The 16,177-nt window shown below is 39.1% G+C and overlaps 3 protein-coding genes across 4 annotated transcripts; all 3 read left to right on the forward strand.

Moving 5' to 3' along the window:
* The first annotated feature begins 1,090 nt into the window (after positions 1-1,090).
* On the forward strand, positions 1,091-2,037 carry LOC311098479 (extracellular superoxide dismutase [Cu-Zn]-like). Its single transcript, XM_084138690.1, has one exon. The coding sequence runs from the start codon at positions 1,214-1,216 to the stop codon at positions 1,865-1,867; it is 654 nt and encodes a 217-aa protein (XP_083994816.1). The 5' UTR covers positions 1,091-1,213; the 3' UTR covers positions 1,868-2,037.
* Positions 2,038-6,653: 4,616 nt separating this feature from the next.
* LOC311098485 (uncharacterized protein) lies at positions 6,654-8,535 on the forward strand. Its single transcript, XM_084138704.1, has 2 exons — positions 6,654-6,748; positions 7,719-8,535. Exon 2 carries the CDS (start codon positions 7,734-7,736, stop codon positions 8,385-8,387), a length of 654 nt encoding a protein of 217 aa, XP_083994830.1. The 5' UTR covers positions 6,654-6,748; positions 7,719-7,733; the 3' UTR covers positions 8,388-8,535.
* Positions 8,536-13,850: 5,315 nt separating this feature from the next.
* Positions 13,851-15,746, forward strand: LOC311089405 (uncharacterized protein). Of its 2 annotated transcripts, none has more exons than XM_084124076.1 (2): positions 13,851-13,954; positions 14,923-15,746. In XM_084124076.1, exon 2 carries the CDS (start codon positions 14,938-14,940, stop codon positions 15,589-15,591), a length of 654 nt encoding a protein of 217 aa, XP_083980202.1. In that variant the 5' UTR covers positions 13,851-13,954; positions 14,923-14,937; the 3' UTR covers positions 15,592-15,746. The 2 variants fall into 2 exon arrangements, with proteins under 2 accessions (XP_083980202.1, XP_083980203.1); XM_084124077.1 differs by having other exon boundaries at positions 13,865-13,959.
* The last annotated feature ends 431 nt before the right edge of the window (positions 15,747-16,177 follow it).

The following is a 16,177-nucleotide window of genomic DNA, read 5'->3' on the forward strand; positions in this document are numbered from 1 at the left end:
TGCTATATATAAACAGGCAAACAAAGGGAGCTAAATGAAACACAGGTGAACTTAATTAGTGACTAACAGGCTATCATGGTTAACTTGTAGCTCAACATGAGTTCCTATAAGAGCAGCCAAAAGGAACATTCTCTCAACCCCAGGTCAGGACTGCACACGGATTAAGCGTTGTAGTATTTTTGTGACTGCAATATTCAGGCTCCACACGGATTGAGGACAACTTTTCAGCTGTACGGTAGTGCACCTTTGCTGTTTTAGGCTTGTTTTTTTTATTTTTTTTATTCCATTTTCTCCATCAACTGACTTGATTTAGTGCAACTAAAAGAAGTTTAGTTTAAGCAAAAGTATAGATATTGTCTCTTATTTTACCTGTCCTTGTGAAAAATATCAGAATCAAAAAATCTTAACTTTATATTTAATATTGAATAACATGTAGGCTACAACAGATCAAATTAAGTGTACTTTAAAGCACAGCAAAAATATTTTTAAAACCTAATGTACTTTAAAGTAAAACTCTTAGTTTGGCATTACTTTTTTTTTTTTTTTAAAGTGTACATGTACTTAATGTCACTCCTGCCAGCAGAAGCCCTATCATGGCCACCAGAGGGCACTTCTCCCTAGACCTTTTCCATTTCCATAAACCTTTGCCTGGACTCATTTTAGTGTGATTACATCCACCTGTATGTCATTGGTTTGTATCATAGGCACTTTGGCTGGCAGGTGTGACGCTTATGAAAGTGTATGTGTGTACACTTAAGTGGCTTTTTATAATTCATCAGTGTTATTATCTGCAAGTGGACCTACAGGTTTTTTATTATTATTATTATTATTATTATTATTATTATTGTACTTTCAAGATACTACAGGTACACATCCAATACCAATAAGCGCATTTTTTATTTTATTATTTTCACAAGGGTACATAGCAATTCAAAAATTATAGAGTTTTCTAGACAGCAACATGGTGTCGGCCCACATCTGGTACACATGGATTACACACGGCCCAGATGTGGGCCGGATCTGGTTGCTGTCTGGGTTCTTGTATGGTTTTCCGTTGCAAACTAATCTGGTTGTGCTATTTTACCTAATGCAACTTCCATTCTCAAAGTTCCCTGCAACAAAGCTTTGACCTTTTATCAAAAATATTACATTCTTAAACCAAATGGCATGATTTCACTGAATCCACTCTTCATTGTAGGCTTTAAAGATCAACATGGAGAAAATCATCCTAATATTCCCTCTGATATTGCTGGTGCTGCATATACAAGGAGGAGAGTTCCACAACGAGGAGTGTTTGTCTGCCGAAGCTCCACAGCCGGAAGTCGTGGAGTTTGACAACACAATCTATGCCACTAGTGAAGTAACTCCCAGCTCCAATTTGCCACGTAACCAGCCAAAGATCTTTGGTCAAATCCTCTTCAAGCAGGTCTTCCCCAATGGAGATTTAGAAGTGAAAATCAACCTCCGTGGTTTGCCTGCCATCGATCGTCAAGAGCGTGCCATGCACATCCATCAGTATGGAGACCTCAGTCAAGGCTGCATCACTGTTGGTCCTCATTATAATCCAAACGGCGTTGACCACCCTCATCATCCTGGAGACCTGGGCAACTTTGCTTCCGAGAAAGGAGTTATAAGGCAGTTCCTGACGCTTCCAGACGGCAAGCTCTTTGGGCCTTATTCCATTCTGGGACGTGCGGTGGCGGTTCATGAGAAGGAGGATGATCTGGGAACGGGTTCAGATGAGGAGAGTAAACTCAGTGGGAATGCTGGACCGATAATTGCTCTCGGTGTGATTGGTATTACTACTCCAAGTCTGTGGCAGAAGACTGAAGTGCCCCCCAAGAAAATATGTGGAGGAAGGCACTGAGAGTCAAAGATGAGGGAGTCGGATATGGTGGAAGGGCAGATTCAAATAGGATAATCATGATTTTCCTTGTGTATTCTTTGTATGTGTCCTACATTAAAGTATATTTCATAACCTGAACATTCCCATGTTTTTTTTTTCTTGGTCTTTTCAGAGGCTTTTTGGCCATAGCTTCCAATAGTAAATGCACTCTTAAAAATAAATGTAGGGTGAATGCAGGCAAAGTGGGCCGTTTAGTTTGATTTACTGTGCTCAATGGGTTAACACTTTAAGAGCATGACAATGGTCTTTAATTAAAGAAACACTATTTCTTTAAATGATACAATGGTTTTGGTTGATGCAATATGACACTGGAGGATGTGGCTACATCTCAAGGGAGGACACCCTTATTGTTGAAGGTAGACATAAAATCGTATGTCAGAGGTTATTTTCTAAATTATAAGGTTTCTCGCTAAATGTAAATGGGTATATTATTCTGACAGTTTACTACAGTTAACAGGGAATCAAAATGTAAGGTGTTTAAAGCTACAATATGTAAGATTTATTTAATTTTTTTTTTTTAAATAAAATGACCAAAAATCACTTGCAAAGTGTGATATATTTCCTGCAGTTGTGTACTTCCAGTATCCAGACTGGTTTGGTTGCAAGTTCGCAAAAGTAGGTTTTTGACATAATCGTGAATATTCAATATAATATACACAAACCGTCTAGGAGTTATGAGCAATTTCATACTTTTGCTTGCTGTAGCGCCACCTATTGGCCAATCGGGGTCATACTTTGATAGGTTCTCCCCAAATTGAGGACTACCATTTGGCCAAGTTTCAAGACTCCAGCGTTTACGGTTTGGGCTGCACGATCAGTTTTAAGGCGGAATAATCATAATAAAAACCCTAACAATTACAATAGGGTTTTAGCACTTCGTGCTTGAACCCCTAATAATGGCTCGTCCATGTTCACTTGTCGCCTGTCAATGACGTAATATCCGCGTTATCCCTGGTTTCCGCTCGTACTGCCATAGTAACCATGGCGACAACTGCGTTACGTCTAGCGGCACGCTCATGGAGTTGTTTCGTTCAAACATTATGGACCATGGCAAGCAGACTTTGGGACAAAAGGAGAACTAAAACGAGGATCAATATCGGCGTGGTGTTTTCGAGATGCCGCAAACTTCGATTTGACAGAGACGTCTTGCATGTACTTTATCAGACAGTTGAGCAAATGTACATAAAACTAATCAATGTCATATAGCTCAACATGATGAAATGTTAGAATATGATCAGTATGTTATTCTAATGTTCATCTAGCTTACTGCTAGTCTCATACAGACAAACAAGCGCATAGAATAACATTATAACTTTCAACACACTCAAATGCAGTTTAGTGTGATAGTGCAGACCAAGTGAAACAGCGCTGCGTTACCTCACAAGTTTAATTCGCCAAATAAACTGAGGTGTTAACCCTATTCCACCAAGGCAGTGCTGGTGCTGGTTCACGGCTAGAGCCTAGTTTCAAATGGGTTCTTTGTTTTTCGACACCCAGAGCACCAGCTCTGAACCAGGAAAAGTGGTTCTTAAGTAGCACCAAAACATTGCTGGTCTAGAAGTAAGACCAACAAGACGAACAGAAACTTGTGACCGCCATTTTTCAAATAGCAGCTAATCGAGCTAATAGCAGCTTGATTGTAATCTCCGTCTATGCAAGTTACGGCGAGCTGCACAAACACGTTGGATTCGCCGTGTTTGGATGCAGATGTAGGTTCGCAAAGCCATGAGCATCAATAGTAACGCAACGACTTCCATTGTTGATGGAAGGCTTGTTCGAGATGCATCGGAGCGGCACGGACCGATCGGAGCTGCGGGAGTGTTTGGAGAGCAAACGAGTCCTTGTGCTTTTGGATTGCTTTCGCAGTGCTTTGATGTCATGAGCCGATCGGTCTGCGAGAAGCCGAACCATCTCGAACAAGCCTGGTGTGTTTGTGTTTGGCGCTGCCACGCTAGCGCTGCTGGGCAACATGAGATGTATACAGTGACCTTGTGGAAAGGCAAACCGGATCTTAGAGAGCTCGTCAGACGAACCAACTCCGGACTGGCAATACTGTAGCTCTAGCTCTGAACTGGCACCTGGTTCATGCTGGTGGAACAGGGGTATGTGTGAGTATTAATTCAGCACTTGCGGGTAGATCAGTAGAATGAAATGTCCTTATTCCTTTATATCCGCGGGACTCGCATGTGGCTCTGATATCTGTCTCTCATTGGCAATCGCGACCTGCTTCATACCACAGTCATGTTAAAAACATCAATGTACTCACTCACCCATAAACATTATTAGATCCATCGGCATGACGACAAGTTCCATAATTCCGCTTATGCGTCATCAACCTACACCTTTGTTATTGTAAGAGGTTAGCAAGCCTGGTTAGTACCTGGATGGGAGACCTCCTGAGAAAACCAGGTTGCTGCTGGAAGAGGTGTTAGTGAGGCCAGCAGGGGGTGCTCACCCGTGGTCTATGTGGGACCTAACGCTCCAGTGTAGTGATCGGGACACTATACTGTCAAAGAGCACCATCCTTCCAATGAGACGTTAAACCGAGGTCCTGACTCTCTGTGGTCATTAAAAATCCCAGGATGTCCTTCGAAAAAGAGTAGGGGTGTAACCCCGGCATCCTGGCCAAATTTGCCCCTTGGCCTCTGTCCATCATGGCCTCCTAATCATCCCCATATACTGATTGGCTTCATCACTGTCTCCTCTCCACCATTAAGCTGGTGTGTGGTGGGCGTTCTGGCCCAATATGGCTGCCGTCGCATCATCCAGGTGGATGCTGCACATTGGTGGTGGTTGAGGATATTCCCCCTTCCATGTAAAGCGCTTTGATTACCCAGAAAAGCGCTATATAAATGTAACGAATTATTATTATTATTAAAATGTAGATGCAGAATATAACGCTTTAAAATATGGACACAATTTAAGTTCATCTACAGTGTTTAGAGAAAACAGACAGAAAAAAAGTTTTACAATATGGTTACCATTTAAAATGTCCCTCTTATTGAATTTTTGTTAGCCTATTTGTTGTTGCATGTGTTGTAGTTCCATTTGTAATATGTTGTAGAGTTCATTAAGATATCTGAAATTCAAATTTCATAAAATTTCATGTCAACACAACATGTTCTAGTTGTTTTGAACTTTACACATGCATTGAGTGAACTGATGAGTATTACTCATCATAGCCTATCTATGTGCTTTTGGGTCTGTTAAATATGCTGTGGAATATGTTTGTGTGATGTGTTAATAAATCATGTGTTTTTAAGATCCAGGATCATTTTTGATAAATTAGGGATGGGTCACATTACCTGAAAAGAAATTTGTCTGGAGTGCATGATCTCAAAATGTTTATTGGTATATACCTTGCAATTTTTTCAATACTTTTAACAAATTTCCTAAACTCTTAACGCACCAACACACCTACAACACACAATTGGCAAAACAGTTCAATTTCATGCTCAAAATCACACACCGTAAACTAAGCTCCAACACTAATTTTCTAAATACAATAATACACTATGCCTACCAAAACACTGCAAACATGTCTCAAAATCAAATAACATAGCCGTCCAACAGGAAGATTTAGTCAATCATAGCACAATGTCATAAAAACACTAACATCAGATGGAATTACAGAAACTGCATTATTGTCTTCGTGTCAGGTATGCCCTTATACAACAGACAGTATATTGTATTGATCATAGATTGTGTTTTGCACTGCAGTTTCTTTTGAAGCCTCTCTACATTTTTGTTTTGTTGGGTTTACTGTAGGTCTTTTGCTGCAGAAATTCAATAAAAAAAGACCCATCTCAGAGTGCTTTATAGAATGTACGGTTACAGTATACCATATGGTCATGCGATTGAAAGAACCTCAACACCTGAGTGTGTTTCCTAGATGGGAATCAGCTGTGATTTATATTATTGCATAATTCAATCAGCTGTTTCTCAGTAACAATAGGATAAAATACAGGGGATATATTTGTGTTTCAATTCACAATATAAACAGCTGTTTACCTTGACTTTAGCCTGTAAGGTTAGGTTTAGAACATGGTGTTATCTGTTCTGACATCAGTGTTAAAGCATTGGTAAATTTGGCAGTGCAAATCCATTGTTTTGGTCTTGTTTGAGCTTGTGTGTAAAAGAAGTTCAAGCATTTTAAATTTGTGTTAATTGTATGCATTTTGTGTTAAAGCAACACGAAATGTGTTAATAGTATAGCTTACATAGACGGATGTAGTGCTAACTAACCGTGTTAAGAGTTTTGGAAAATTGTTAAAAGTATTGAAAAATCTGTCATAGCAATCGTAAAAAACTGCAAATAACAGTCCAATTGCATGTGTAATATAGGCTTGTCAGGCTTGGTACATCAGAGTCTGTAGAAATGGTTTCTTGAAAAGGAAGAACTGTCAGCTATTCACTTATGTTTGATGAATATCTGCTATAAGAAGTGGTGTCAAGCATGAACGTCAAGTAGAATTGTACAATAAGAATGAATGAGTCACAAATGAGCCACCAAATGAAGAGAAGAGGAATCTATAGCAGTACTTCTTTTAATAAACACAAAACACTGGAGAACACATTGTGCAATGCAAGACAAAGAACTGAATAAACTGAGTGCTATATATAAACAGGCAAACAAAGGGAGCTAAATGAAACACAGGTGAACTTAATTAGTGACTAACAGACTATCATGGTTAACTTGTAGCTCAACATGAGTTCCTATAAGAGCAGCCAAAAGGAACATTCTCTCAACCCCAGGTCAGGACTGCACACGGATTAAGCGTTGTAGTGTTTTTGTGACTGCAATATTCAGGCTCCACACGGATTGAGGACAACTTTTCAGCTGTACGGTAGTGCACCTTTGCTGTTTTAGGCTTGTTTTGTTTTTTTCTCCATTCCATTTTCTCCATCAACTGACTTGATTTAGTACAACTAAAAAAAAGTTTAGTTTAAGCAAAAGTATAGATATTGTCTTTTATTTTACCTGTCCTTGTGAAAAATATCAGAATCAAAAAATCTTAACTTTATATTTAATATTGAATAACATGTAGGCTACAACAGATCAAATTAAGTGTACTTTAAAGCACAACAAAAAGATTTTTAAAACCTAATGTACTTTAAAGTAAAACTCTTAGTTTGGCATTACTTTTTTTTTTCTTTTTTTTGTGTACATGTACTTAATGTCGCTCCTGCCAGCAGAAGCCCTATCATGGCCACCAGAGGGCACTTCTCCCTAGACCTTTTCCATTTCCATAAACCTTTGCCTGGACTCATTTTAGTGTGATTACATCCACCTGTATGTCATTGGTTTGTATCATAGGCACTTTGGCTGGCAGGTGTGACGCTTATGAAAGTGTACATGTGTACACTTAAGTGGCTTTTTATAATTCATCAGTGTTATTATCTGCAAGTGGACCTACAGGTTTTTTTTTATTATTATTATTATTATTATTATTATTATTCTTATTATTGTACTTTCAAGATACTACAGGTACACATCCAATACCAATAAGCGCTTTTTTTTTTTTTTTTTTTTTTTTTTTTTTTTTTTTCACAAGGGTACATAGCAATTCAAAAATTATAGAGTTTTCTAGACAGCAACATGGTGTCGGCCCACATCTGGTACACATGGATTACACGCGTGCTGTCTGGGTTCTTGTATGGTTTTCCGTTGCAAACTAATCTGGTTGTGCTATTTTACCTAATGCAACTTCCATTCTCAAAGTTCCCTGCAACAAAGCTTTGACCTTTTATCAAAAATATTACATTCTTAAACCAAATGGCATGATTTCACTGAATCCACTCTTCATTGTAGGCTTTAAAGATCAACATGGAGAAAATCATCCTAATATTCCCTCTGATATTGCTGGTGCTGCATATACAAGGAGGAGAGTTCCACAACGAGGAGTGTTTGCCTGCCGAAGCTCCACAGCCGGAAGTCGTGGAGTTTGACAACACAATCTATGCCACTAGTGAAGTAACTCCCAGCTCCAATTTGCCACGTAACCAGCCAAAGATCTTTGGTCAAATCCTCTTCAAGCAGGTCTTCCCCAATGGAGATTTAGAAGTGAAAATCAACCTCCGTGGTTTGCCTGCCATCGATCGTCAAGAGCGTGCCATGCACATCCATCAGTATGGAGACCTCAGTCAAGGCTGCATCACTGTTGGTCCTCATTATAATCCAAACGGCGTTGACCACCCTCATCATCCTGGAGACCTGGGCAACTTTGCTTCCGAGAAAGGAGTTATAAGGCAGTTCCTGACGCTTCCAGACGGCAAGCTCTTTGGGCCTTATTCCATTCTGGGACGTGCGGTGGCGGTTCATGAGAAGGAGGATGATCTGGGAACGGGTTCAGATGAGGAGAGTAAACTCAGTGGGAATGCTGGACCGATAATTGCTCTCGGTGTGATTGGTATTACTACTCCAAGTCTGTGGCAGAAGACTGAAGTGCCCCCCAAGAAAATATGTGGAGGAAGGCACTGAGAGTCAAAGATGAGGGAGTCGGATATGGTGGAAGGGCAGATTCAAATAGGATAATCATGATTTTCCTTGTGTATTCTTTGTATGTGTCCTACATTAAAGTATATTTCATAACCTGAACATTCCCATGTTTTTTTTTTCTTGGTCTTTTCAGAGGCTTTTTGGCCATAGCTTCCAATAGTAAATGCACTCTTAAAAATAAATGTAGGGTGAATGCAGGCAAAGTGGGCCGTTTAGTTTGATTTACTGTGCTCAATGGGTTAACACTTTAAGAGCATGACAATGGTCTTTAATTAAAGATACACTATTTCTTTAAATGATACAATGGTTTTGGTTGATGCAATATGACACTGGAGGATGTGGCTACATCTCAAGGGAGGACACCCTTATTGTTGAAGGTAGACATAACCTCTGACATACGATTTTATTTTCTAAATTATAAGGTTTCTCGCTAAATGTCAATAAATGGGTATATTATTCTGACCGTTTGTTACTACAGTTAACAGGGAATCAAAATGTAAGGTGTTTAAAGCTACAATATGTAAGATTTATTAAAAATTTTTTTTTTAAATAACCAAAAATCACTTGCAAAGTGTGATATATTTCCTGCAGTTGTGTACTTCCAGTATCCCAAAAGTTCCCAAAGTTTTTTAATTTCAGAGAAATTCCAATTTTAAATTAAAGCTGCAAGCAGCATTTATCGGGGTTCAAGCATTTAAGGCCTTTAAGCACAAATGCATAAAAAGACATTAAGTTTTATTTGGCAACCATTTAACCACTGACATCATACATGGAAAAGACCATTTCCAGCCAATTTAACATGGGAAATATATGGTTTTCAAAGCTTTTTAACAGTTATAGCGCCACCTATGGTCTGATCTCCATAAAATTGTGCATGCTTGTTTACAATGTTATTTCACATATGCTCACCAATTTTCGTGAAGTTCTGAGTTTTCGTTTAGGATTTAAAGGCTTTCGAGTTCATTTTCTAAATGACCCTGTTATAGCCATCCAAATGCAAAAGTTCAATTTTTTTTGATAATTATTGATCTAGAGAGTCCAGAGAATTGTTCTAGACTGGTTTGGTTGCAAGTTCGCAAAAGTAGGTTTTTGACATAATCGTGAATATTCAATATAATATACACAAACCGTCTAGGAGTTATGAGCAATTTCATACTTTTGCTTGCTGTAGCGCCACCTATTGGCCAATCGGGGACATACTTTGATAGGTTCACCCCAAATTGAGGACTACCATTTGGCCAAGTTTCAAGACTCCAGCGTTTACGGTTTGGGCTGCACGATCAGTTTTAAGGCGGAATAATCATAATAAAAACCCTAACAATTACAATAGGGTTTTAGCACTTCGTGCTTGAACCCCTAATAATGGCTCGTCCATGTTCACTTGTCGCCTGTCAATGACGTAATATCCGCGTTATCCCTGGTTTCCGCTCGTACTGCCATAGTAACCATGGCGACAACTGCGTTACGTCTAGCGGCACGCTCATGGAGTTGTTTCGTTCAAACATTATGGACCATGGCAAGCAGACTTTGGGACAAAAGGAGAACTAAAACGAGGATCAATATCGGCGTGGTGTTTTCGAGATGCCGCAAACTTCGATTTGACAGAGACGTCTTGCATGTACTTTATCAGACAGTTGAGCAAATGTACATAAAACTAATCAATGTCATATAGCTCAACATGATGAAATGTTAGAATATGATCAGTATGTTATTCTAATGTTCATCTAGCTTACTGCTAGTCTCATACAGACAAACAAACGCATAGAATAACATTATAACTTTCAACACACTCAAATGCAGTTTAGTGTGATAGTGCAGACCAAGTGAAACAGCGCTGCGTTACCTCACAAGTTTAATTCGCCAAATAAACTGACTTGTTAACCCTTTTCCACCAAGGCAGTGCTGGTGCTGGTTCACGGCTAGAGCCTAGTTTCAAATGGGTTCTTTGTTTTTCGACACCCAGAGCACCAGCTCTGAACCAGGAAAAGTGGTTCTTAAGTAGCACCAAAACATTGCTGGTCTAGAAGTAAGACCAACAAGACGAACAGAAACTTGTGACCGCCATTTTTCAAATAGCAGCTAATCGAGCTAATAGCAGCTTGATTGTAATCTCCGTCTATGCAAGTTACGGCGAGCTGCACAAACACGTTGGATTCGCTGTGTTTGGATGCCGATGTAGGTTCGCAAAGCCATGAGCATCAATAGTAACGCAACGACTTCCATTGTTGATGGAAGGCTTGTTCGAGATGCATCGGAGCGGCACGGACCGATCGGAGCAGCGGGAGTGTTTGGAGAGCAAACGAGTCCTTGTGCTTTTGGATTGCTTTCGCAGTGCTTTGATGTCATGAGCCGATCGGTCTGCGAGAAGCCGAACCATCTCGAACAAGCCTGGTGTGTTTGTGTTTGGCGCTGCCACGCTAGCGCTGCTGGGCAACATGAGATGTATACAGTGACCTTGTGGAAAGGCAAACCGGATCTTAGAGAGCTCGTCAGACGAACCAACTCCGGACTGGCAATACTGTAGCTCTAGCTCTGAACTGGCACCTGGTTCATGCTGGTGGAAAAGGGGTATGTGTGAGTATTAATTCAGCACTTGCGGGTAGATCAGTAGAATGAAATGTCCTTATTCCTTTATATCCGCGGGACTCGCATGTGGCTCTGATATCTGTCTCTCATTGGCAATCGCGACCTGCTTCATACCACAGTCATGTTAAAAACATCAATGTACTCACTCACCCATAAACATTATTAGATCCATCGGCATGACGACAAGTTCCATAATTCCGCTTATGCGTCATCAACCTACACCTTTGTTATTGTAAGAGGTTAGCAAGCCTGGTTAGTACCTGGATGGGAGACCTCCTGAGAAAACCAGGTTGCTGCTGGAAGAGGTGTTAGTGAGGCCAGCAGGGGGTGCTCACCCGTGGTCTATGTGGGACCTAACGCTCCAGTGTAGTGATCGGGACACTATACTGTCAAAGAGCACCATCCTTCCAATGAGACGTTAAACCGAGGTCCTGACTCTCTGTGGTCATTAAAAATCCCAGGATGTCCTTCGAAAAAGAGTAGGGGTGTAACCCCGGCATCCTGGCCAAATTTGCCCCTTGGCCTCTGTCCATCATGGCCTCCTAATCATCCCCATATACTGATTGGCTTCATCACTGTCTCCTCTCCACCATTAAGCTGGTGTGTGGTGGGCGTTCTGGCCCAATATGGCTGCCGTCGCATCATCCAGGTGGATGCTGCACATTGGTGGTGGTTGAGGATATTCCCCCTTCCATGTAAAGCGCTTTGATTACCCAGAAAAGCGCTATATAAATGTAACGAATTATTATTATTATTATTAAAATGTAGATGCAGAATATAACGCTTTAAAATATGGACACAATTTAAGTTCATCTACAGTGTTTAGAGAAAACAGACAGAAAAAAAGTTTTACAATATGGTTACCATTTAAAATGTTCCTCTTATTGAATTTTTGTTAGCCTATTTGTTGTTGCATGTGTTGTAGTTCCATTTGTAATATGTTGTAGAGTTCATTAAGATATCTGAAATTCAAATTTCATAAAATTTCATGTCAACACAACATGTTCTAGTTGTTTTGAACTTTACACATGCATTGAGTGAACTGATGAGTATTACTCATCATAGCCTATCTATGTGCTTTTGGGTCTGTTAAATATGCTGTGGAATATGTTTGTGTGATGTGTTAATAAATCATGTGTTTTTAAGATCCAGGATCATTTTTGATAAATTAGGGATGGGTCACATTACCTAAAAAAGAAATTTGTCTGGAGTGCATGATCTCAAAATGTTTATTGGTATATACCTTGCAAATAACACATATCAACTGTATTCAAAATGAAATATTAAAGTCGGACCTTAAAGTTAACAAAAGTAATAAAAAGAAAGAAACATCTAGGTACTGTATCTAAATGACAAGTGTCCCACCTTACCTGCATTCAGTCTACTAAAAGGGGATTTTAACATCGATGCCATAGAAGAATCATTCCCTCAGAAATTTTTACTTCTGTCTTCAAAGACAAGTACAGTTTTTTACAATCGCTATGACAATTTTTTCAATACTTTTAACAAATTTCCTAAACTCTTAACGCACCAACACACCTACAACACACAATTGGCAAAACAGTTCATTTCATGCTCAAAATCACACACCGTAAACTAAGCTCCAACACTAATTTTCTAAATACAATAATACACTATGCCTACCAAAACACTGCAAACATGTCTCAAAATCAAATAACATAGCCGTCCAACAGGAAGATTTAGTCAATCATAGCACAATGTCATAAAAACACTAACATCAGATGGAATTACAGAAACTGCATTATTGTCTTCGTGTCAGGTATGCCCTTATACAACAGACAGTATATTGTATTGATCATAGATTGTGTTTTGCACTGCAGTTTCTTTTGAAGCCTCTCTACATTTTTGTTTTATTGGGTTTACTGTAGGTCTTTTGCTGCAGAAATTCAATAAAAAAAGACCCATCTCAGAGTGCTTTATAGAATGTACGGTTACAGTATACCATATGGTCATGCGATTGAAAGAACCTCAACACCTGAGTGTGTTTCCTAGATGGGAATCAGCTGTGATTTATATTATTGCATAATTCAATCAGCTGTTTCTCAGTAACAATAGGATAAAATACAGGGGATATATTTGTGTTTCAATTCACAATATAAACAGCTGTTTACCTTGACTTTAGCCTGTAAGGTTAGGTTTAGAACATGGTGTTATCTGTTCTGACATCAGTGTTAAAGCATTGGTAAATTTGGCAGTACAAATCCATTGTTTTGGTCTTGTTTGAGCTTGTGTGTAAAAGAAGTTCAAGCATTTTAAATTTGTGTTAATTGTATGCATTTTGTGTTAAAGCAACACGAAATGTGTTAATAGTATAGCTTACATAGACGGATGTAGTGCTAACTAACCGTGTTAAGAGTTTTGGAAAATTGTTAAAAGTATTGAAAAATCTGTCATAGCAATCGTAAAAAACTGCAAATAACAGTCCAATTGCATGTGTAATATAGGCTTGTCAGGCTTGGTACATCAGAGTCTGTAGAAATGGTTTCTTGAAAAGGAAGAACTGTCAGCTATTCACTTATGTTTGATGAATATCTGCTATAAGAAGTGGTGTCAAGCATGAACGTCAAGTGGAATTGTACACTAAGAATGAATGAGTCACAAATGAGCCACCAAATGAAGAGAAGAGGAATCTATAGCAGTACTTCTTTTAATAAACACAAAACACTGGAGAACACATTGTGCAATGCAAGACAAAGAACTGAATAAACTGAGTGCTATATATAAACAGACAAACAAAGGGAGCTAAATGAAACACAGGTGAACTTAATTAGTGACTAACAGACTATCATGGTTAACTTGTAGCTCAACATGAGTTCCTATAAGAGCAGCCAAAAGGAACATTCTCTCAACCCCAGGTCAGGACTGCACACGGATTAAGCGTTGTAGTATTTTTGTGACTGCAATATTCAGGCTCCACACGGATTGAGGACAACTTTTCAGCTGTACGGTAGTGCACCTTTGCTGTTTTAGGCTTGTTTTTTTTTCTCCATTCCATTTTCTCCATCAACTGACTTGATTTAGTACAACTAAAAAAAAGTTTAGTTTAAGTAAAAGTATAGATATTGTCTTTTATTTTACCTGTCCTTGTGAAAAATATCAGAATCAAAAAATCTTAACTTTATATTTAATATTGAATAACATGTAGGCTACAACAGATCAAATTAAGTGTACTTTAAAGCACAACAAAAAGATTTTTAAAACCTAATGTACTTTAAAGTAAAACTCTTAGTTCTTAGTTTTTTTTTAAAGTGTACATGTACTTAATGTCACTCCTGCCAGCAGAAGCCCTATCATGGCCACCAGAGGGCACTTCTCCCTAGACCTTTTCCATTTCCATAAACCTTTGCCTGGACTCATTTTAGTGTGATTACATCCACCTGTATGTCATTGGTTTGTATCATAGGCACTTTGGCTGGCAGGTGTGACGCTTATGAAAGTGTATGTGTGTACACTTAAGTGGCTTTTTATAATTCATCAGTGTTATTATCTGCAAGTGGACCTACAGGTTTTTTATTATTATTTATTATTATTATTATTATTATTATTATTATTATTATTGTACTTTCAAGATACTACAGGTACACATCCAATACCAATAAGCGCATTTTTTATTTTATTATTTTCACAAGGGTACATAGCAATTCAAAAATTATAGAGTTTTCTAGACAGCAACATGGTGTCGGCCCACATCTGGTACACATGGATTACACACGGCCCAGATGTGGGCCGGATCTGGTTGCTGTCTGGGTTCTTGTATGGTTTTCCGTTGCAAACTAATCTGGTTGTGCTATTTTACCTAATGCAACTTCCATTCTCAAAGTTCCCTGCAACAAAGCTTTGACCTTTTATCAAAAATATTACATTCTTAAACCAAATGGCATGATTTCACTGAATCCACTCTTCATTGTAGGCTTTAAAGATCAACATGGAGAAAATCATCCTAATATTCCCTCTGATATTGCTGGTGCTGCATATACAAGGAGGAGAGTTCCACAACGAGGAGTGTTTGCCTGCCGAAGCTCCACAGCCGGAAGTCGTGGAGTTTGACAACACAATCTATGCCACTAGTGAAGTAACTCCCAGCTCCAATTTGCCACGTAACCAGCCAAAGATCTTTGGTCAAATCCTCTTCAAGCAGGTCTTCCCCAATGGAGATTTAGAAGTGAAAATCAACCTCCGTGGTTTGCCTGCCATCGATCGTCAAGAGCGTGCCATGCACATCCATCAGTATGGAGACCTCAGTCAAGGCTGCATCACTGTTGGTCCTCATTATAATCCAAACGGCGTTGACCACCCTCATCATCCTGGAGACCTGGGCAACTTTGCTTCCGAGAAAGGAGTTATAAGGCAGTTCCTGACGCTTCCAGACGGCAAGCTCTTTGGGCCTTATTCCATTCTGGGACGTGCGGTGGCGGTTCATGAGAAGGAGGATGATCTGGGAACGGGTTCAGATGAGGAGAGTAAACTCAGTGGGAATGCTGGACCGATAATTGCTCTCGGTGTGATTGGTATTACTACTCCAAGTCTGTGGCAGAAGACTGAAGTGCCCCCCAAGAAAATATGTGGAGGAAGGCACTGAGAGTCAAAGATGAGGGAGTCGGATATGGTGGAAGGGCAGATTCAAATAGGATAATCATGATTTTCCTTGTGTATTCTTTGTATGTGTCCTACATTAAAGTATATTTCATAACCTGAACATTCCCATGTTTTTTTTTTCTTGGTCTTTTCAGAGGCTTTTTGGCCATAGCTTCCAATAGTAAATGCACTCTTAAAAATAAATGTAGGGTGAATGCAGGCAAAGTGGGCCGTTTAGTTTGATTTACTGTGCTCAATGGGTTAACACTTTAAGAGCATGACAATGGTCTTTAATTAAAGAAACACTATTTCTTTAAATGATGGTTTAAAAACCATCCAAAACCATAAAACAATGGTTTTGGTTGATGCAATATGACACTGGAGGATGTGGCTACATCTCAAGGGAGGACACACTTATTGTTGAAGGTAGACATAACCTCTGACATACGATTTTATTTTCTAAATTATAAGGTTTCTCGCTAAATGTCAATAAATGGGTATATTATTCTGATAGTTTGTTACTACAGTTAACAGGGAATCAAAATGTAAGGTGTTTAAAGCTACAATATGTAAGATTTGTTTTTTTAAAA

Source organism: Abramis brama (assembly GCF_963993115.1).
Source record: "Abramis brama genome assembly, chromosome: 1".
Lineage (NCBI taxonomy): Eukaryota > Metazoa > Chordata > Actinopteri > Cypriniformes > Leuciscidae > Abramis > Abramis brama.

Excerpts from the sequence above, each read along its gene's own strand:
- LOC311098479 (XM_084138690.1), top strand. The coding sequence starts at position 1,214 with ATGGAGAAAATCATCCTAATATTCCCTCTGATATTGCTGGTGCTGCAT.
- LOC311098485 (XM_084138704.1), top strand. The coding sequence starts at position 7,734 with ATGGAGAAAATCATCCTAATATTCCCTCTGATATTGCTGGTGCTGCAT.
- LOC311089405 (XM_084124076.1), top strand. The coding sequence starts at position 14,938 with ATGGAGAAAATCATCCTAATATTCCCTCTGATATTGCTGGTGCTGCAT.